Raw genomic sequence first — 23,313 nt, 5'->3', positions numbered from 1 at the left:
CCCCACCCATCCTCCCCGTTCTGCGAACCGATATCTAGGGTTAAGGTCATCCCCTTTCAGTGCCCTAGTTTCATGGCACCAGTGTTGGTTTTTATCATGGCTCTGAGTTTCCGGCGTGGAAAAGTTATGTATAAGAACTGACGTCAGCGCGTGAGGGCAGCGTCTAAGTACTCCGACAACGTCATCCCGGCACCAACGACGCCGACGATGGACGCGGAGCCGCAGACTATGCCTACCGACGCGCAGGGGTACTGCTACGCAAAATTTTCAGATCCAGTCTGACGCCTGGGGATATTCTAAGGTAAGGAATCTAATACTAACTACTGTTGTGGCAACACTGTTCTCTGGAAAACAACGGACTATATTGAGGAAGCACAAAGACATCCGATTCTACTTGTTACACCCTATCATCACAATTTGCTATGGTTCAGAATCATAACCAAATACGCAAACAGTTGAGCACTTGGAAAAGACTCAATCTCCTTACTAAAGATGAATGCAACTACTTATCTAAAGACCATCCAGTGACACCCTACCTATACTTTTTGCCTAAATTGCACAAACTTGTTACCCCCACGCCTGGCCGTCCAATCATATCGGCCATTGGGAGTATGACCGAAAACATATCGAAATATGTAGACTTCTTTCTCCAGCCTCATGTGGCGAGTCTCCCTTCCTTCTTAAAGGACACTACAGATTTTTTTACCAAGATTGGAACTGTTAATTGGTGCAGTGATTATTTGTTTCTGATTTTAGACATTGAATCGCTTTACACTTCTATCAATCATCAGCATGGTATAAACGCATGTCAGCACTATCTCAACACACGTGCCATTTGTTTCAGGGAACATAATTCTATGTTGATTGCCATGATCAAACTGTGCCTTACTTCCAACTTTTTCCGCTTCAAAAACAACACTTACCAGCAATTGCGTTGTGTGGCGATGGGCTCGTGTTTTTCCCCCAGCTACTCATGTCTTCATGTGGGTTGGTGGGAGGAACACGAGCTCAAAACCACACACGCACACTGGTCGTCATGCATCGCGCATTACTGGGGCTACATTGACGACATTTGCATCATTCGGAAGGGCACCAAAGACCAGGCCCTTTCGTTTTTATCTGACTGCAATGCCAACTCCTTAAATCTAAAATTTACTGCAAATGTTAGCATCTCTGAAGCGGAATTTCTAGATGTGCACTTGTTTATCAAGGACAACACACTCATGACTAAATTACATCGCAAGAGTACTGCTGGTAATTCAATTTTACACGCACGCAGCTCCCATCCAGCACATACCATCCGCAGTATTCCCTTTGGCGAATTTATTCGTATCCATAGAATCTGCAGTGACCCTGACTCGTTGTCAACATGCCTTGAGGATTCCAAACAACGTTTCCTGCGAAGAGGGTACTCCCGAGCTATACTTGATCAAGCTTTGGCCAAAGCTTCATCAATAGACAGAATCTCACTGCTTACACCAAGGGAGGCCACTACAGTGAATACTAAAAATACCACAGATGACTCTCAGCGCACTGTCAGGCTGATAACCACTTTCAGCTCACAGGAGCGAAAGATTAGGCGCATCATTGGCACTGAATGGCCTATCATTCTGACGGATCCCATTCTTGGTCCAATGCTACCTGAAACTCCAACTATAACATTCAGACGTGCGCCATCCATGCGCGACGCTCTTGATAGAACAGCACCAGAAAATCCACCTAAACTTACTAAGATCACTAAAATGGGTTTCTTTAAATGCACTTCCTGCCGTGCCTGTAATTTTGCCACCAACACTACTGAATATGTCACTGCATTTAGCGACACACCTATTCCCATCAGAGAATATCTAACTTGTAGATCGGAGTTTGTTGTCTACAAGCTCAGATGTACATGTGATCTGGAGTACATAGGCAGCACCAAGCTGCCTGTTCATCAAAGAATACTTCAGCATATCAGGGCCATCGTTAACAGTGATAGCAATTACCCGGTGGCAAGGCATTTTGAAGCAGTCCATGACAAAAAGCTGAAGGACTTGCAATACACAGTCCTCTGTTCAGTGCCTCAACCTAGTCGTGGTGGGGGCCGTGAAAAATTACTGAGACAGCGTGAATCTCAACTCATTATGTCCCTCGACACCAAGGCCCCTAACGGGCTCAATCTGAGTGAGGATCTTAAAAGTTTTTTGTAAGTTTTAAATTGCAGATCCATTTGGTTCTTGGTTTCTGTTGATCTTTTTTCCATACTGAAAACTATTATGTTCCCCTTCTTTTCCTTCTCTTGTTCAGTCAAGGCGTCAATTCTTGGTTTTGGCTTATTGCCGCGCTTCTGATATGACGCCTGTTCTTAGTCATGTATGTTTGTTAAAATGTTTTGACTAAGAATTCATGTCATTCTGATATTATCTATTTTCGCCTCTGGTGCTAGTATTTCTTCCTTTGCTTCCTTTTTTGATTCTCATTTTTTACACAATTTGAGGTTGGGCTTCTGTATCTTATTATTTTTTCACTTTCTCATTTATCGTGTTTTCCTTTTACTCAGCTATTTACTGCTTTGCACTGTCCTTGCAGTATTTAACTTGACCCATTATTGCTTATTTTCCGTTAATATGACGTTTTCTCGAATTAGAAAACATTGGCTTTGTTGGATTAATCAGGCACTATGTCTTGAGTTGCTCGCGTTCTTGAAGTTGAATATTTTGCTGGCTTCTAAAAACCTTTGGATAGCACATCATACCGATTAGGCACTATGCCGTGACACTTGCTATTTTGCTTGTTGGTGTGCTTCCTTCATTCATTTTGCAAACATTCCCAGCCAGCCATTTTTTACTTTCTTTGAACGCTTTTGTTATAAATTTGTATTTTACATCACTTTTATGAAGAATATATATAACGTTTATTATTGCCATGAATAGTACTTAAACTGTTATATGATATTTGGTACAGGTTACTGTTTATGTGATTACAACATGCTTTATTTTTTGCACTGTTTCTTTATTTCTTTTGTTACTCTTGGGCGTGTCTTCCCAATCAAGCCCCTCCCTGCATCATGTATATATTCTCTCACTGTTTTTGAGTGCCTTTATGTGAAGAAGCTCCCCAGTGGAGTGAAACGCGTCATTCATTAAAATAACTTTTATTCCTGCTACTCACTTGAGTTTGATTCTTTGTGAGCTTCGTTTTGGCTGTCTGCTGTGGCGTAATGAGGTCTGCACCCTGATGTTGCCTGTCATCCACTGACAGGTTGGGATATATATATATATATATATATATATATATATATATATATATATATATATATATATATATATATATTTATGCATAATATTGGCTATTGCTCAGAAATCCCGCACATGGACAGGAGTATTCAGTGCTTATGACTGATGAGTATACCCCTGGAAGAGAACTAGGATTCAGGTAAGTAACTTATCCTTACTTACCTTCGGTAATGATATATCTGTAAGAAACAGTAGTTAGTATTAGATTCTTTACCGCCCCACCCATCCTGCCCATTCTGCGAACCGATATCTAGGGTTAAGGTCATCCCCTTTCAGTGCCCTAGCTTCATGGCACCAGTGTTGGTTTTTATCATGGCTCTGAGTTTCCGGCGTGGAAAAGTTATGTATAAGAACTGACGTCAGCGCGTGAGGGCAGCGTCTAAGTACTCCGACGACGTCATCCCGGCACCAACGACGCCGACGATGGACGCGGAGCCGCAGACTATGCCTACCGACGCGCAGGGGTACTGCTACGCAAAATTTTCAGATCCAGTCTGACGCCTGGGGATATTCTAAGGTAAGGAATCTAATACTAACTACTGTTTCTTACAGATATATCGTTACCGAAGGTAAGTAACTTGTGCGTCACTGTTTGGTCATACAGTTTATTGCATTCAATTTGAAAATGGAAACTCTTTAAAAATATAACTCAAGGAGATGATAGACAGAGCTAAAACTTTTCAGAATCTCATCCCCAGTCACAGATCTGGGTGAAATCCTTCATTGTTCTTTAGCTCACTTTGCCACCCCAGTTCAGATCCAGCCATATCCAAATCAGTCTTGACCCTGTTCTTCATGGGAACAGTCCAGCCCAAACTGCCAAGCCAGGTATTCCCTAGACTATAAACTAGCATTCTGGAACCGGTTTTGGGGTTACACCCTATAAAAGTCAGGGTAGCTTGAATCCAGTGTCAAAGTGAAGCAAGGTACCAAAGTCTGGGTATACCCTGCCAACTTAGGGCGCACAAAGCAAACACAAGGAGATGATAGTGGAGCGCTTACAAAGTTAGAAACTTAGGGCTAGATGTAGGTAATTGACATTTACCGATTTGAAATACCGAATTTTACCGATTCGGTATTTTCGAATCGGTAAATGCTATGTAGATAATTTTTCGGTAAAAAATACTGCATCGTTAAGATTCGGTATTTACCGAATCAGTGATTACCGATTTGGTATTTGCCATTCATGGCCTGGCCTGGAGGCCCATAGGAATGAATGTCAATCACCGAATCGGTAATCACGGATTCTGCAAAATTGGGAAAAAGTCAAGGGTGGCAGGGTATCACTTTGACACCTGTTATACCCCTGATTAGTGCTTGTGTGCACATGTGGCACACATACATGCCCTAAGGGCATGCATGTCTGTCACATGGCACAGGTGTAAATGTGCAGATTTGCATTTACATAGGAATTCGTTATTTACCACTAACAAATAGTTAGTGGTAAATAACGAATCCTTAAAGCCCAGAAGCACTCTTTGAAGTGCTTCCTACATTTCATTTACCTATTCGGTAATAGCCTTCCTACATCTGGCCCTTATTGTTTTAACAGATGCTGTTTTTTGGACTCTGTACAGGACCCAAAGCATGCTCCCTGACCCCAACAAAAGTGTTGAGTTAAGTAAAAATCCTAATGGACACAGTTAACTTACATATAAGTCCCTGGTATATGGTAACCAGGGCCTGTAAGTTCAATGCCAGTAGTGGACTGCAGCATCTATTTTGCCACCACTAAAGTGACCACGAAACACGTCTTCAAGCCTTCCCCTCCAGTGCAAATTTGTCTCAGCAAAACAAATTTTCTCCTGGATTAAACCTTCCTTTTTTAATGCTTGCAAGACACCCCTAAGGTAGGCCATAAATGCCCACAGACCAAGGTGCATGGGTTTTAAAAAGTTTTACATCTCCTGACAGTGAAAAACGCCAAAATCGTTTCTCACTGTGGCAAGGCTGGCTCTCCCATTGAAAAGCACAGGGGTTCCTCATAACACCTTATATTTCATAACTTCATCTAGAACAATGATTTAAGACTCAACTTAATAGTAACTTAAAATCCAATCTAAGGGTCAAGTCAGATTTTAAATTACTATTTTGAAAACACCATTTTTAGAAAGTTAGCATTTTCCTGCCTAAACCAAAATGTGCCTTTCTGTCAGTATCAATTGGCTGTAACGGCTCTGCTGGGGTGAGATGTCCGGTGCCACAGATAGCGGACAAAAGGCTTGGCTGTGGGAAGGCCTTTCTCCCATGACAGGATGGCCATCTGGGTTGTGGCCAGGATTGCAATCAAACTTTGACAGCTGCCTACTCTGTCACAAGCAAATGTGACTCACAACTAGACCTGCCCCTTCATTGTCATGATAGTCAACTAGCACTGATCCAAGTGGGAGAGAGGTTGCCTCCAGAACCAGTTTAGAGTGACCACAGGGGAGGGCTTGTCCATTATAATAGCCACAGCTCTATGTTTACCCAATGAACTCCTAAACAAGGGAAAAAAGGTCTGAGATACTGGTTTTAGGTAGCGAGGGACACAGTGGGATAGTTTACAGTAATACACACAGGAAGTGTTGCTAAACTGGGTAGGGTGTCCCCTGTGAACAGATTGGCAGAGGGTATAAACGTGGCACTCCCAGTACCCTCTTGAGAACTTCTGGACCTAAAGAAGAAAGGACTGCACCAGCTGTTAAACCAGTGGACAGAGAGTCCAATGGCTGTACTTTCCCCCCACATGTTCCTAGGACATAAGAGTGCGCTCCAAGAGCTAGATGGCTAGTCTCCTGTTCAGTTCCAGGAACACAAAAGCTGCAAGAAGCCCAAATCTCAAATGAACCCAGCTGACCGGTCCTAACTGAATTTACCCAGGAAGCCTTGAAAAATGTTCTGAAATTTTCTCCAAAATAACAAGAGGCGGTAGCCGGACCAACTTCAAGCCAGATAAGTCGAATCACCTGCCACACTCACCTTTATAGTTTGCCCTGCTGAAAGGATCCTGACTTCTAAAAATGTTTCTAAGTCCAAATGTAGAGGACTCCACAGGGACCCACGCTGAGCAGCACCCTGCCATCATTAACGTCTCCCTGAGCCTGTACCTCAGACTCCACTCACTCGGAGTTATCCCGCCTTTGATGTCCAGAATCTCAAACTTCCTGCCAGAGCAGAGGTTTACATCTGAGGACACATTCAACCAGCTTCAGTAGACTGGTGCCTATTCAGATACTGTCTGAACTGCTGATGATCCAGTCAAACATGACTACGTCCAAATGTAAACTTACAAACTGGATGAACTTGGTCCCTGTATCCGACCCCCACTCCATCACGGTCTGCCTCAAAATTTGACTTTAGACTGGTCTCTAGTGACTAGGTACCCGGGGTAGGTGCTTCGTCTTTTTGGAGCTTAATTCATCTAGAACTACTAAAATTCATAACTCTGGTCATGGGTGTTGATTCACCACAATGTCAGGGGTAGCAGAAGTTACATCACACACCTTTGACTTCAATGACATCACCGTGACATCATATCACCGTTGCCCCTGAATCCCACAAAGTGATGTCACATGATGTTGGTTATGAGGACATTTCAATAATGACACCGAGGCCTAGAGTTTAACTCACAGAGAAAATGTTTCGAAAACACACAGAAAAATTCCCCCCAAAAACATTTTAAACACAATAGCGGTCAGGTTCACTAGTATAAATCCATGTGGAACATACATTCAACGTGAACAATATGTGTTCGATGTACTCTTCATTTATTGTGTATAGGATAGCATGCACTGAAAAAGTGGTAGTGCATGGTTCAAGTCGAGCAGAAACACAATATTGAGTAAGCAGTGTGTACTGAGCAGTGAGCCATACACAGTGCTCACTGAGCGCACTTCTGTGCAATGAGCAGTGTGTATATAAACAGTGACTCTTGCATGCTGCACACTAATCAGTGTAAAGTTTGCAGAATGCATGGAGCAGTGACTAGAGCACACAAAGTAACTTGCAGTATGGAATGATCACTATGTAAAGTGTCAAAGTGAGCAGTGCATGATTTCAATGAACAGTGCAAAGTGCATAGCGTTGAGCAGTGTGTGCAGAGCAATGACACATGCGCAAAGAGTGGTGTGCAGTGTACAATGAGGAGTTAGTAGTGTGGTTGTGCTCTTTTTTCCATCTCTCCGTTTGTCCATACTCCTGCTTGCTCATGCACACAACTCTGCACTGTCCTCTTTGTCTACAGCTTGCCCTCATGCCTAATTATTTCTGTCTGCCAATTCAGTTTGTGTCTACCCTTTCGATCTTATTAGTATAGCGCTTTTTTTCTTGCCTACCTTCCAAAGGTTTGCATTCAACTGCATGTCTTATGGCACACTTACTCTCCTATATTTAATTAAGTTTGTCATTCTGCAGTACTACCTTCTATTGTGAGACATCGATTCTGCCCTGGTGCCTTTCCCTTTATTTAGGGTGATCGGAATTTTAAAATAAAACACCGGGACATTTCACAAAAATTAAAGGACTACAATTTTACTTCAAGACATGAGAGGGTTCCTCAGCAGAGAATTATAGAACAGGCATTAAGAACATACATACCATGCAATTTTTAAACCCAGTAGCTTGCCTTCTTGAAACAACTGCTAACTAACCCTGCTTTGTAAAACATAAAAAACTTTTCAGTCGACCCTCTTTAGAAACAGCTGGTTAAAAACTGAGACCGTCCTGGCAAAACCGGGACGCCTGTTCACCCTACCTTTATTTCTGCCCTAGTCTAGGTACGGCTGGAGGAAAACACAGACAGCTGCAAAGAGGAAGCCGTACTGGCATGTGAAAGGTGTAAGGGAGTAAGGGTTTACTACAATGCTGGGCCTACACACACATATAAATAAGGACACCACACACTGGGAATACTGGTATGGACCGGAAGCCACGAGCGACCTCCGTCCTTTTATTTATAGCCTTCTGGCCACGCCTGGCCAGAAGGTGCTACAATGTATGAGGGTGCTTCCGGGTCTCAGCCGAGACCCGTGAAACACTAGAGCGTCACATCCCTTCCCAACTTGGTATTTTGTCCTGAACCTTTGCCACAGTCAACATGCAAAATCGGCTAGTCTCTGACTCGGCCTGGGATTCAGCCAGAGGTTGTGGTGACTTTGACCCCGGGTTGTTAGGGGCTCCGATGATCTCCTCACTGGAGATTGTGGGGTGATGGCAGCTCCACCATCTGCACTGGGGTCACCGGCATCCCCCGACTGGCTAGCGACTTCAGGAGTTGACCTGTCATCAGCCGCCAGGGTTTCAGGCACCGAAGGGATGCGTTTGAAACATGATACATTCCTGGTCAACTCTTCCCCATTTCTCTGTGCAGTCACAGCAGTGCCTTTTGTCGCTTTGATGGTCCATGGCTCTGCTTCATAGGGGGTACGGAATTTTCCTCCAGGTCTACGTATCAACACAGCGTCTCCGGGGGCTAGTTCTCTTTCTCGTGCTCTCCTCCTCCGGCTCGCCCTTTCATTGGTCTTCCTCCTTTGCTCTTGGGTGGCCGCTGGCACATATGGTTTGGGCGTCCAACCGTCGACCATCGGCTGTAGGTCTCGTCGTGGTCCCGCGAACTTTAGCGACCACGGGGATCTTTGCGTGGTGCTGTCTGGAGGGCTCCGGTACTCCCTCAGGAAGTGCTGGAGTGCTTTTTCCAGGTCCGTCCACTCGGCCACAGCTATCCTCAAGGTCTTGTTGACAGTCCTCATAAATCTTTCCGCTTCACCGTTAGACTGAGGCCACTGCGAAGTCACTCGATGGTGTTGTACCGCTAGGTTTTGCAGGAAATCTTTGAATTCGCTACCTTGAAATGGCTACCCATTGTCTGTTTTGATCACTTGGGGAATTCTAAACATTGCAAAGATCTTGCGGAGTATTGGCTGCACATTTGTGAAACTGGTGAACGACGCCACCTCGACCACGGGGTATTTGGTATAACTGTCTATCAACACTACTGTCACTCTCCCGTCAGGGAAACTGCCAAAGTCCAAACTGAGCCAGGTCCATGGTGCCAGGGCCGTATCCTCCGTGATGATGGGTGCGGGTGTATCCGGTAGAATGGTGAGCTGGCATGCTCGGCAGTTTTGTACAACATTATCGACTTTCTCATCCATGTTGGGAAACCACACTTTCTCCCTCATTCGGGCCTCCATCCTTCGCGTTCCCTGATGACCTTCATGGGCTAGCAAAGTCGCCTGGTCTTGTAGAGTGATGGGGATTACTACTCGTGATCCTCGAAGTATGAGCCCATTATTTTCTCTTCTGAGCTCATTGTGCACCTTCCAAAACTGTGACAAACTTGTTAGGTCTACCTCATTCCAGCCACTGACATTGCGCAAAAAGTTCTCCCATGATCCAGCTTCTATCGCTCCCTTGACTCTTGTCACTACTGCATCATTGTCATACTGGGCCACGATGACATCGGCCGCCAGCGCTTGGGGACACGACAGTTGAGAAACCATGTCCACAAATTCGTCCGTCAGCATTTCTTGATCTATTGCCACACTTGCGTCGACTGGGGGATGCCTTGACCTTAAGTCTGCTGGGTTCTTTGCCCCCGGTCTGTAGACTAGGTCCATTTGATAGTGTTGGATCTGGATGGCCCATCTCTCGATCCGAGGCGGGGGGTGCGGAGCTGTCCCTTTAAACAACGGTATTAGCGGTTGATGATCTGTGACCATCCGAAATGGATGACCCGTTATATTCAGGTGGAAATGGTTGCAGGCCCATTTCACCGCCAACGCCTCTCTCTCAATTTGTGAATATCTGGCCTTCGTTGCTGTAAGGGCCTTGCTTGCAAATGCTAGGGGAACCCACACTCCTGGTTATGCATCCTATGTCAGGAGCACGCCCAAGCCTACCGGGCTGGCATCCACCAGTATCTCCGTCTGTCTAGCCGTGTCGAAATACACCATTGTTGTGCTGTCCAGTAGCGCTGCTTTCACTTTGTCGAATGCCTCGGCTTCCATCTTGGACCATTGCCAGGGATTCTCCTTTTTCGTCAGGTTCCTCAATGGTTCCGCTATGGTGGCTAGCTGAGGGATGAAACGGGCACAGTACTGCGCCATGCCCATGAAACTTCTCACTTCCGATGCTGTTGTTGGGGCTGGAGCACACTTTATGGCAGACAGCTTCCGGGGGTCTACCCTGACACCCTCTGAGTCAAAGATGTACCCGCAAAACTCTATGGATTCCTTAAAGAACTGGCTCTTCTCTTTGTGTAGTGTGACTCCAAATTCTGCCAATCTCCGAAGCGTGGCTTTCAACCTCCGATGGTGTTCTTCATTGGCCTTTGCATGGATGAGTATGTCATCACTGACATTTAGTACTCCAGGCAGCCCTGACAAGATTTCCTTGATAGCGTTTCGAAAAATGTCTGCAGCTGAGGTGATGCCAAAATTTAATCTCTTGTACCTTCTTAGGCCCAAGTGCGTTGAAAACGTTGTGATGTAGCGACTCATCAGCCAGCCTCAACTGATGGTAGCCCGCATTCAGATCAAGTTGGGAGAACCATTGGGCTCCATTCAGGTCCGTCAATATATCATCTACCGTGGGCATGAGATGCCTCTCCCTTTTGATCGCTTTGTTGGGCATCCGCATGTCAATGCATATCCGTATTTGGCCTGGCTGTCGGGGTTTCACAGCAATCACCATCGGTGACACCCATGGCGTCGGCCCCGTTACCTTCTCTATTACCCCTTCTCCTCCAGCTTCCTCAGCTCTTGCTCAACTGCCGATCGGAGATGGAACGGGATTCTCCGATGCCTCAATGCTATAGGTTGTATGGCCTTGTCAATGTGCAGTTTGACTGGTGGTCTTTTAATGGTTCCCAGACTTTGAAACAACAATGGAAACATTTGAAGGATTTCTTCCGTGTGCAGTGCTTTGACAGCATTAGCAAATGCAATTAACTTGAGATCTTCTGCTGTGTGACTTGCTACCAGCAAGTCTGCCTCTTTGTCAATCACATGAAAAGTAGTCGTCAGTTCCTGATCATCTGCCCTGATGCGTACAGTCATTTTCCCTCGCACCGGTAGCGGTGTCTTGCTGCCATACGTTAGAATAAGAGCTTTCGACGGCACCAGTTGCGGTCTTTGTTTTAGTGCCTTATAGTGCTGAATGCCCATCACATTGATCGTGGCTCCTGTGTCTGACTCCAGTGACTGTCGATCCGTCAATTTGAATCCAACACTTCGGTTGCGGTCTCCTTCTCTTGAGTTCACTCACGAACGAGAAGTAGTAGCACTCTTCTTCATCCCCGGTCGACGAATCATCTAACCGCTGTGGATAGCGGGACTGTGTTCTGGCTTCTTTCGAGTGGTGTGCCTCCTCTAAGGCAAGTTGTCTGACTGCTTTGGTTGGTGTCTTTCTGCCTGCGGTTCCTGGTCCTCGAAAACTTCCTCTCGCACCACCCCTGCAGACACTGGCAAAATGGTTGAGTCCTCCGCACTTGGCGCACACCTTGCCACGTGCTGGGCAGCCATCTTGGTTGTGTTCTTCATATCCACAGAAGCCACACGGCGTGCAGCGCGGCGTTCTGGTCAGCCATCTTCCTCGTCCTCCTCGGCCGCTGTTCCACACTGCATCTACCCTTTCCGTTGTTATTGTGACCTCAGTGTTCGCTGTTGGGTTTATGGCAGCCTCCATCGCCATGGCTCATGCATCGGACAGCTTGTGCGACCTGGCCAACATCAATATTTCATCCAGTGTTATTCGGGCTTGTCTCAGTATCAGTGTCCTGAGATGTTTATTCTTGCAGCCTTGAATCAACTGCGCCGTCACCTCTTTTGTTTGGTCATCGTCTGGACATGTGCTAATTAGTTCCCTCAACCATGCATGGAAGGCGTCCATTGTTTCTCCTTCCCGCTGCCTTGATTGCCTGAACTTGAAACGCTCATAATGGGGATTCAATTGTGGGTCAAAGTGTGCATTTAGCGCTTGTACTGCCGCATCATAGTCCGTTGCTACTCCAGTGTTCGGCAAGTGTGTGAATAGTTTGTATAGCTCATCCCCACCAAAATGCAAAAGCAGGGATCTTTTCACCTCATTGTCTTTTTCTCTTGTTGCCGTGAAATAGTTGTTCAATTGGCTCAGCCACACAGTGCATCTTGGTGCCGCCGTCCCTGGGTAAATCAATGCACTAAACGGCGGTATCTGGTTAATTTGTGAGTATGGTGACTGCTGGACTACTGGTCCCACTGCCTGCCGGCCCTGCCACCTGCGCTGGGGCTACTGCTTGCTGGGTTCCCCTTGCGCTGCATTGCCTTGGACAACTGACATTGCTGCTGTCGTCAGTTGGGACCTTCTTCCGCACTTCACTTGCCAACACTACTGCTTGTTGTTCGTCTCACTTCGCATTCTGGCACACTATCTCCTCCCCACTGCCTTGTTCACTGTGGTTCCAACTTTGTGCTACTAATTGCATGTGCCAATGCTTGTTAACAGTCTCTGCCTTGTTCACTGCGGTGACATCTTAGTACTTTCATTTGCATGTGCCAATGCTTGTTTATCTGCCCTCTCGGCCACTTAGTCTTCCTTGGCTCGCTGCCCCCACTCTCCACACTGCCTCGGGGCACTTCTCTGCTCTTTCGCTGGAGCTGCTGCTTCCGCGCTGCGGGGAGGCCTCTTCACGCGTCTCCGACGCTGGGGCTAGCCTCGCACACACTGCGCATGCGCGTACCACGCGGCTTTCCAGCCGGGCCTTTACTTCCCTCGGCCGTGTCTTCCTCGGTTCTGGGGCCCTGCTTGCCGGTCCCTCATGCAGCCCTCCTCACGCTGCTTACCGGATTCGCTGGCTCGGCGGCCTCTTCAGACGACAGCTCTATCACTCTCTCGGCCCACGTGCAGACCGGCGGCCACGCTGTAGAACAGCGACGGTAAGGCTACCTCACTCTCCCTTCGGGTTTCTCCGAGGAACGTCCCCACCTTCGTCGCCAGTGTACGGGAGTAAGGGTTTACTACAATGCTGGGCCTACACACATCAATAAGGACACCACACACTGGGAATACTGGTATGAACCGGAAGCCACGAGCGACCTCCGTCCTTTTATTTATAGCCTTCTGGCCACGCCTAGCCAGAAGGTGCTACAATGTATGTAGGTGCTTCCGGGTCTCAGCCGAGACCCGTGAAACACTAGAGCGTCACAAAAGGCACATATGTATCTAGATAACACTGCAATAATCAACTCTCTGTTATTGTGCAGACTACAAAGAAATGAGACTGTCATCGGTCTCAGACTGAAGTGAAGGTCTATTTTAATCCTGCCCCCTCCCCAATCACATCATGTAATAATATCAGTGTTTGCATAGCGCCAAAACCGAAAGGCATCAGGGCACTTCAGGAATTCGGAGGTGAATAATTTCTGCAGTGCCCTAATGCCTGGAGTCTGTGACACTAGACAAACACTGAAGAGATCAGAAAAAGGGCAGTGGAACCGCTTTAAAATATTTTCTCCAGTCTGATTCCGATATTAGTTTCAAGGAGCCGGCTGGCATAACTCTTTCTAGACTGCGCTAGAACAAAGAAACACGGTGACATGTAATTGAATAATGTGCCAGGGTGAGAATACGGATCAGCTGGGGGCCCTGCTCAGGGCTTTAGATGGAATTGAAAAACTAGGGGGTCTCTCAAAGGAGCGTGGCCGATTTAAGTAGGGGCGTGGCTTAAAAATATGCACTCTAAAAATGTGTGCTTAGCATAGTGCGCCGCCGAACTGGTATTTTGCTGTTTCTGTCATTGAATACAGATATATAATACAAGTAACATTACACCTTCAACAAGTCAGGGCTATTGGCTTTGCTAATGGTTGTTAGCTGTGTAAGATAAATAAGCAACAACTATGACTTGGTTGTATAGCATATTGAAAATGCTTCAGTTCTGAAATAATGAGGCTGTGAAAGACCTACAACAAGTCTCTTCGAAGTTAAGATTTTTTTGGGTGGCAAAAATGTAGAGCCCGACAGATACCCCTCTCACCTGATTTTGAGAATTGCCGGTGCTGAGACCCAGCACACTTTAAAGCCCTGGCCCGGTTTACAGACTCCAGAGTGCCGCCCAGATCGTAGTCCATCTGAGTGGTGGGGCTGCTATGTCCAATATCAGCAGCGTGCCATCTCACTCTCCTGTCTGCTCTCTGCTACAGCTACCAAGGGTTGAGATTATGGTTTAAATTGAGACCTAACTGGAACTAGCAAGGAACTGTGGAATTATTACTTGGTGAGCACCCACATCCACCCCAGCTAATCCATGTTCTCACATCCTGGATTGACCACATTAATTCGAACAAAAAGCGGCTGAATCTAGAGGAGGCCTAGGATAAACCTATCTTCGTTAGCATTCAAGATAATTGTGGCAAAAATCATTGAATTTTATTACGAAACTTATGGTAGTAGTCCGTCTATTTAAGAGGGTGAAGTACGTTCAAGTGTCTTACACGGATTAGTTTCCCTGTGGTAGTTGGCAGAACACTAAACCTTTAGTTAGAACTATTTTTTAAGGTGTAGATTTTTTTCTCTTGGGACAAAGATAGCTACATAAAAATGTATAACTGACGCTTGCGTGAATCAAAGAACGAAAACATTCTTCACCTGCTTTGCATTTGGTTTGCGAAACAAAACAAGTGATTAAAGCCCAGGTTTAAAATCATCAGAGTAAGAACTTCTTAAGCCACCAAACTTTTTAGTTGGCAATTTCCAGGATGTCCTCACAAAATATATTGAGGCAGATTATATAATACTTCAAAGCGTGTACCGGACTAGTTCATACCTACAGATTTGTGTTAAAAAGTACTGCCTACCACACAGACAAGGACTGTATTAAACAAAACTATTTTAGAACAATGCTCAATTGAGTAGCAATAGACAAAATAAAACTAAATTCAGGGGCTTGACCAAGTTTTTTTCCGACTTTGTACTTTTGAGGCAGAATTATTGTCTATATTTTGAGTAGGTTTTACCTGTATAAGTTATTCTTTTATTCTGTAATACTTTGTAACACATTATAGATTGTTGTAAAGATTTTAACTAAACAGTAACATAAATTGTATTTGACTAATGTTAAATGTTGGCAAAGAAAGAACAAACAAATTGGAGTCTATTGAAAGAAAAGTTAACACTCGCTGCCTTTTTGAATTAAGTCATTTCAAACCAGCAGAGCAGAAATATGAACCTTTGTGAACATGTTCTCACCTGGCTTTAATGGCAAACTCAAAAGAGTGATGACAAAGTTTTTACTTGTACCATTATCCAGAATTTTTGTTAGATGCCTTTTTATTCCAGTAGACCGGCAAATATAGTGTACATATACAGCCATGGAATCTTTGTTGACCAGGATTATGCTGGAATGACTCTCCAGCCTTTAGTGTAAAACAATCCTAATCAACTCTCTGGCTCCTGATTTCCTTTCTACAGAGCTTAGTTAGAAACTCCAGGCTTCAAATCCTGCATTTGCAACCCAATTGTAATGCAGGCTCCACACAACAAACCAGTTCTTCCTTCATCAAATTCCTAGAAACTGCAAAAAATGCTTACCAGGGTTCATCAGACATCACCAGTGGAGCACTCCTAGAAACATCAGGTGTTGTTTCTGGGCCAGATTCTGGTAATCAGAGAAAATAAAAGCATTATGTATCCTTAAATCCCCACAAAGTATCAAGAGTAAGCAAACAACAAACTAAACGAAGAAACAAACAGCACAAGCATCTCAATGCAAGAGATGAAGCCAGTATACCAAATTAGTTTTACAACTGCTAAGCGAAAAAGTGCTAAAAGTTCAAAGACAATTTGGTGAATTTAATTAAAATCACTTACTGACCTACATTAATTTCCTGAGATTCAGTCACACGTTGGCTTGTGTGTGTTGATGGGGTGCTGGAACTCGGCATCTGAAAGGTAACATTGTGATGAACATACAGATGACAAACCGCAGCACTGTCATACAATGAACTGTACATGAAAAGTTCGGTTCCTTACCAATACATTTCCTCTAACATATAGCAATAGGACCCCTTATTGCAGAATGCTGGGCAAACCTTCACCTTCCTGTCGAGTTTAAATATTATCCGAGATTTAACCACAAGACTCACTTGTTTCAGTTGACTTACTCCTAGTAACAAGCATTTGCAAAGCAATAGGGCTCGCATTAGTAAAGTTTGAGGGATTAGCATTGTAAATGACAAATTTATTATTTACGTTTTTGTTTTGAAATCTTGGAAATTAATACCTTTGTCATTTACAATGCTAATAGTGTTAACTTGTGGAAATGTGACACCTATAGCATTTGTAATCCGTTGCTTGTGCTACACAAGGGCCGATATAACAGCAAGTTTATACATATGCAACAGAAGCAATGAGTGAGTTACCACGGATAGCAGGACGACGGCGGGGGTGAAAGGATCTACAGACAGCAAGAGGAGGGCAGGCCTGCGGCCATGAAAAAGTGACGGGGGCGGGGCAGCGAAGCCTTTGATGTGCCAAATGCTGCTGGGGAACAGAGTTGGAGCCTTGGCGTGGGCTCAGCATCTTGTGATTCTGATCAAATCACTTTATTTCCCTGCGCTTACCACACAATGAAAGTGTCCTTGTGTAACATAACTAGTGCTCATGTGAAGCGCTCCAATACCTGCGGGTCGAGTTTGCGTTATATAAAATCTGCACACAAAAGAAGCTATGAGCAGAACGGGCTGCAAGGCGATTCAGGGTAATCGCTGAAGAGTAAAGGGATCAATATACGCACATCCGTTTTAGTTGGAGAGCAAAGGTCACTAGTCTGAGTTTGGGAAGATCCAGAACAGATAGAAAGAGCGCATAGCTATTTTAGCAGGACTGGCTGGCTCAATCGAGGGCAATCTACCAAAATGAGCGGTGACATGTTTCCAAGTATGTCTAATGACAGGCAGCGCAGAGTGCATGCATTCTTTATAGCAGACGGAGCATAAACGCAACTCAGGACCAGAGCACGAGGAACATTTACCAAACAAGCACTGAGGGAAGAGAGCAGGGGAAGTAGAAGGGAGGCACGGCCTGCGGCCGTGAATAAGTGACGCACATCCGTTTTAGTTGGAGAGCAAAGGTCACTAGTCTGAGTTTGGGAAGATCCAGAACAGATAGAAAGAGCGCATAGCTCTATTTTAGCAGGACTGGCTGGCTCAATCGAGGGCAATCTACCGAAATGAGCGGTGACATGTTTCCAAGTATCTCTAATGACAGGCAGCGCAGAGTGCATGCATTCTTTATAGCAGACGGAGCATAAACGCAACTCAGGACCAGAGCAAGAGGAACATTTACCAAACAAGCACTGGGGAAGAGAGCAGGGGAAGTAGAAGGGAGGCACGGCCTGCGGCCGTGAATAAGTGATAGCAGGGGGCGGGGTAGCGAAGCCTCTGATGTGCCAAATGCTGCTGCCAGGGGGAAGGCTCGTGCATGAGAGCAGGTCACGTGACTGATTTACGTGAACTGTTCAAAATCCTCTGGGGCCTGAAGTTTGGTTTAGCTGCATTAGGGCTCTTTTCCTATTCCTGCGGAATAGGAAAGGTGAGCCCTAAAAAGTAAGGAGTGTGTAACACCTAGTGCTTCAGAAGCTCTTCTTTTGTAAAGATCGTTTATTGCATTCAGAACAAATGAAGAAAAAGAAGAAACAAAAATCAAGCTTGTGAAATACATGTCCGTATACATAAGACTGTTCAAAAAGTAGAATGCAGTAGGGTTTATGAACATAGCAAGTGCCCACGAGCCTGGCAATCCAAGGTAATGTAGCATGGGCCGGGGAAGTAAAGTTGGACTAATCAGGGTCCACAGGGAACACCTCACGGCAGCAGGAGTGTGACCAAGGTTGCGAGGCAAAAAGCTTGCGAAAATGTTGCGCTGCGATTGGGCGCATGTTTCAAAAGAGGGAACTGCCCAATTGGTGACTAGGGAGCAGACACTGGAGGAAGGTAAAAGGAGGGCATAGTTCCACCTGAAACACACAAACTGTGCAACTAAACTTGCCAGTGATCTCCATGGACATCACCTGTGCCCTGTTCCTTTGGCCTTGCCAGCAACAGACCTCTGTGGATACCTTGCTGAGAGTGGGACGAAACAGTGGGCGGATGTGCCATCGTGGTGATTCGGTGTGTCGCCAACTGGATCCCTCGATGGCTGCGGAAGATCATCAGGAGTCGGCCAACCGGTGTGAAAACTTTGGCTTGCTTAAAAGTGTAGACGCGCACTGTGCGGACCCTGAGTGCCGCCGTTTCCCCCATTGAAGGCCCAGAGAGAGAGCACAGAGTCAGCTTCGACGACATCTGCGATGGTGGCGTTGCCTAGGATGATCCGCCAGGCGGAACTTGGTTGGTCAGAGTTGAGAGCACAGTGGGTATGGTAAGAGGCCATCGGGGTGGTAGACAGGACCAAACGGAAGCTTAACATCACAAGGGCAAAAATATGTAGGGTGAATGGTTAGGAGTTCATGAGGCACAGGATGATCAACTTTAGGTCGCCAGGTTACCGTGCTGAGGAAGGGGTACACTTAACCGGGGTGGGCATGAATATGTTCATACTCAATATTGTTGGGGCAACTAGGTTTCACATGGGCAAGCTTTTCAGAAGGGAGGGGGGTAGCCACTAATTCTGAAACCGCTGGCAGCGTGCCAGAGACAGCAGAGAAAGGTACCCAAGGAAAAGAGTAATTTAGATAGAAGAGCTGCTCAAACAGTGTTCTTGGGATGCCTCACAGCAGGGGCATAGGTGAGCAGGCGACAGCACACAAAGACCGCCAGAATAGAAGGGCTGCTCAGACAGTAACCTTGGGTTGCCACACGGCAGGGGCATGGTGGAGAAGGTGAAGGGTCAGCAAGGGTACAGGCCATGCGAACGGCACTTGCAGCCCAGACCAGGTCTGATAGCCGCCCACGAGGTCAGTAGCAAGGAAAGGTTAAACCCGTAAAGACTAGGGTACCAGTAGAGTGGACCACCGCTCCAGATTAGAGATGTTGGTTAGAAATGGAAACAAAAAAAGAGGGACAATATTACTAAGAGATGTGAATTATGTCAAGAAACCAGGGTCGTGATTGACCAACCATAATGTTGTGAGATGTATGATCAATATTGTGTTTAATGCTATAAACTGTGGCTTATTTCTACACCATAAGCAAGCTTGTGTCCTCCAAAAATATTGTTAAGGAAGGGGAGTGTAAAGAATGGGGCCATAGAAAGGAGTGGGAGAGCGAACTTGCAGGCCGGGCGGGGTTAACTTTGCAGGCTCTTAAAGGAAGAGCCCAGTGAACAGTGTCACTATAGGCATCAAAATCCAAGCTCAAACTAGGGCAGGTTTGGAATGGCTCCTCTGTATTATCTCCCTCTGCACCAACAGCATCTACCCCTTCACACCCTTGCTGTGGTCTACCCCATACGTTCCATATAAGACACAGTTGAGGATGTTTTCATTATGTGAAATAAATATAATTTGAGAGGGAAAATTTAATCTCCTGTTCTAGAGGATCCGATCAGGATGCATAGAACTTTACCCATGCAAAGTGCATTTACAAACAGGTGCCTTCATGGTGGATTATCAATGTGGTTGATGGAGCCAAATGTGAGCTTTTCTAAGAGTTGTGCCTAGGAAGTATAGGTTCTCTCACAATCTTATAGATGTGTGTCTTCACATTCATCTAGCATGCAATTTCACTCCCTGGAAAGAAGCTCAAATTTGCTCCTGACCGAGGTTAGAGTAACTCCGTTTTCAGGGTGGGGTAAAATGAGGAGAACATCCTATTTTCATGTGTAAATAATTTTTTTCAGGAAAAGGTAAAATAACTTCCGAAAATTTTACCTAAGCAGAATTTATCACAGGTGTAAATCAACTCTCCCCTGCCCCCCCCCCCCGAATATTTATTGCCCATGAGATTATCTATAAAGATTTATGACTGCCTGCTTTCCAGAACTATTCTTTGGTTTATTTGTAAATTCTCTAAAAGTCAGAAATTTTCTCCAAATTTAAGTGAAACCTCACAGAGTATATTTTAATTTTTTAAGCTTTTGCTTTGTGGGAAAGCTCCTGGAAAGTGCTTGAAAAAATGCACGGGAGCGAGCAATAAAACGAGGATGCTTTCAAAAAGCACACTATACAGCTCTATCTGGTGATATGTATCTGGATGGCTTTCAAGAGTGAGACTTTCCATTTTAAATTGATAAAAGGTCTAGGGACAGAGCATCTAAACAACCTAATGCATTTAAGTACATAATTTGAGGGAAACTCTGCTATTTAAATGTGTTTCCTTTAACTACACTCTCACCCATGCGAAAAGGTTACATCACCTTGCGAAGTTGAAATCTTGAAAATCTTAAAATTGAAGGAGGGATGCCATCCTCTGAATTAAAAGAGCATAAAAGGTGGAGAATCTGATGGGGTTTAAGCTGGTTTAAAAGTAGGGCTCCCTGTTTTATGGTGTTTCTTTTTTTTTTATTTCCGTCTGGATTTATCCATATTTATTTTCTGTCATTTTTATCTGTATTTACCCACATTTATTATGGGTTTAGTGAAAAAAGTAAAGCTGAAACTAGAATATTTCCACATTTATTTAACCAATAAATATGTATTCATGCTCGAATGCTGCCAGGTTTCAGGGATTTGGATTTATATGAAAATATGCACATTTCAGTATCAGCCTTGTCTACTGCCGTTTGATCCTCTTTACTAAAATTCCTTTATTTTTTAACCCCTGTACCTATAAATCCAAACAGTCATTGGCCTGGCAGTCTCAACAACGTGTATTTAGAATCACTCAAAGAGCACCCAGTTTCTATTTTTATCCACATTTAAAAATAAATACAGACAAGAAAATAAATGGCTTTCTGCCTGTATTTATATGTAAAAATGGAAAACAGTTTGCCTTATTATTAAGACAAATGTAAAAGATAACAAACCTGTTGTATTGTACAAAGAAGTTCCAGTAGACGTGGTTAGGTTACAGTTTAATAAGTTTATTTTTCTTAGATGTCAAGTAGGTTTCCCAGTCAAGATGTAGAAAAGGTCCCAACAGGAGCAGGCTCTCTGCTGCTCAGCCCAGGATCCGACAGACGTTCCACCTCACAGCAATCCTCTCATTCCAATGACATTACCATCCACACCAACATTCTACCCAACACATTCACACTGGCTGAGCAGAATAGTTAGAGAAACGAGGAAGATGCATAATATAAAACCTTAGATACAACACACCTTCCCCTTTATATGGTGCACAAAAAACATAGCAAATATAAGAAGAAAGATCACAATGATACAAAAGAAACCTGCAAGAGAGAATGTAACAAAATACAAGTATAAAACAGCATTACATAAGAAATGCAAAATACTATAATTGAAACAGAAAATTAGTTACCAAAAAAGAAACTTGCATAAGAAGTAACCTGCGAACTCTGCCCCACTCCCGCAGTGAAATACCCATACATTTCCTACCTCCCTTCCCGCCAAGAAAGCCACTACACCTTTCTTTGTGGTGGTCATTTGTTGGCCGCAGTTTATTAAGGGTTACAAGGAAACAGGTATTACTTGCATTTGCATGTTATGTCATATACATTTCCTTGCCAATGTCTCTTACCCCTTTTGGGGCGGTTCTTTTTGTAGGTTGGGTTTCCTTGCGCTTCCTCAGCGTGGGAAGGGGATATTCGTTGTCCCAGAGTTAGGCTGCCTCGCTACCTTTCGGACCTTGTTGCGCCCTGCCATCTGGCGGGGGCTGGGCTGCGAGCGCCGTCTCTGCCTCTTCCCCCTCCCTTCGTCGCATGTCACCCAGCCGTGAGGCATCCCAGAGCCGCTGTCCTTAGGCCATCTCACCCAGCCGTGCGGCATCTGAAGGTGAGTGTACCTATTCTGGCGCACCGCTCTCCGGTGTGCCTCCGTACCAACCGTTCTCTGCGCAGCCCTTTGCCACGCCGTCAGGGAGGCTGCCGTCTTCCTGCGGCTCCCCCCTCGCGTCCCGTTATTCATTGGCAACCTGCTAACACCATGGCGCCCCACAGATTGCTCCAGAAGATCTCCATCCCCTGCTCGGACAGGTGCACCCCGTCGGTTGCGTAGTATTCCGGGCGCCCGGTGTGAATCAACCCGTGCCTGACGAAGCCCAGGCCGTTAGCTCTGCAAAATTTGCTTACAGTGAGGTTCAGCTTTTTCGAGTTTTCAACGCCTTTATATGACTCGGCGCCTCGCCGCCTCGCCATTCTTGCCTGCTGATCACTTCAGACCAAATGATCGCCGTTTTCCCGCACCTCCTGGCTGTTTCCACCAGGTCGCTCTGTATTCCGAATAGGAGGGCCCTCCGACCCATTGTGGCCAGGTCGTTCCCCCCGAGGTAGATGATCAGAAACTGGGTGGCGCCCGGCCCCCTCCCTTATTTTCTTGAGGGCCGTTGCGAGTTGAGACCAGTGCATGCCCGATTGGCCAAACCAGCAGATGCACGTGTGTTGTGGTCTGTCCTTGAGCTGTCGCCCCTTGCGCTCCCACCACGCGCCCATCCGCTTGATAAAAGAGTGGCCCACCACCCACATGAGGCGTGGTCTGCTCCCTGTTGATGCAAATGTAAAGCGACTGGTCACTCTCACGCCTACCCTGTTTGTCTCTTAGTCACAGTAGCTGGGGCCTCACGTAAGATTTATACGCTCGCGAGCGCCACCTCCCCACTGCCTGAATTTTTGCCTCGGGCATTCCCTGTTGTGCCGCGGTCGTGGCCGCCCCTATTCGGAATGAGTGTGATCCAAAGGCCCCAGGCGGCAGGCCTGCACTGCTGAGGGCCTGGCGCATCACTGCTATAAACTGGAATTTACTCAAGTATGACCCATCCCTGTGGATAAGCAGGGGGCCATGCCCCGCTGGGCATATTGCCATAAAGGCAAAGAGGCAGCACAGTGCGCAGTTCTCCTTGTTCTGGATGCAGTGTATGGTCACCGTGGCCCCCCGTCCCTCCTGGTCCGTCTTTGACCGCCGCAGCGCCACATCTACTCGCCCGGCACCTGGTGTCACATCGCTAGCCCAGAGGCAGCGCTCTGC

At 45.7% G+C, this 23,313-nt stretch overlaps 1 protein-coding gene across 1 annotated transcript in view; it reads right to left on the bottom strand.

Annotated features, from left to right (window-relative positions):
• The window catches only part of SYCP2L (synaptonemal complex protein 2 like), a 1,791,741-nt gene that overhangs the window by 1,158,611 nt on the left and 609,817 nt on the right, over positions 1 to 23,313 (bottom strand). The window contains exons 17-18 of the mRNA XM_086966882.1: positions 16,108 to 16,177; positions 15,825 to 15,891 (exon numbers count right to left, since the gene is read on the bottom strand). Of these exons, the coding sequence (XP_086823008.1) occupies positions 15,825 to 15,891; positions 16,108 to 16,177 (137 nt within the window). The remainder of the gene's footprint in view (positions 1 to 15,824; positions 15,892 to 16,107; positions 16,178 to 23,313) is intronic.

This window comes from Lissotriton vulgaris, chromosome 4_1 (assembly GCF_964263255.1).
Source record: "Lissotriton vulgaris chromosome 4_1, aLisVul1.2, whole genome shotgun sequence".
NCBI lineage: Eukaryota > Metazoa > Chordata > Amphibia > Caudata > Salamandridae > Lissotriton > Lissotriton vulgaris.
Note: the sequence above shows the minus strand (reverse complement) of the source record. Positions and strands in the feature narration are given on the sequence as shown.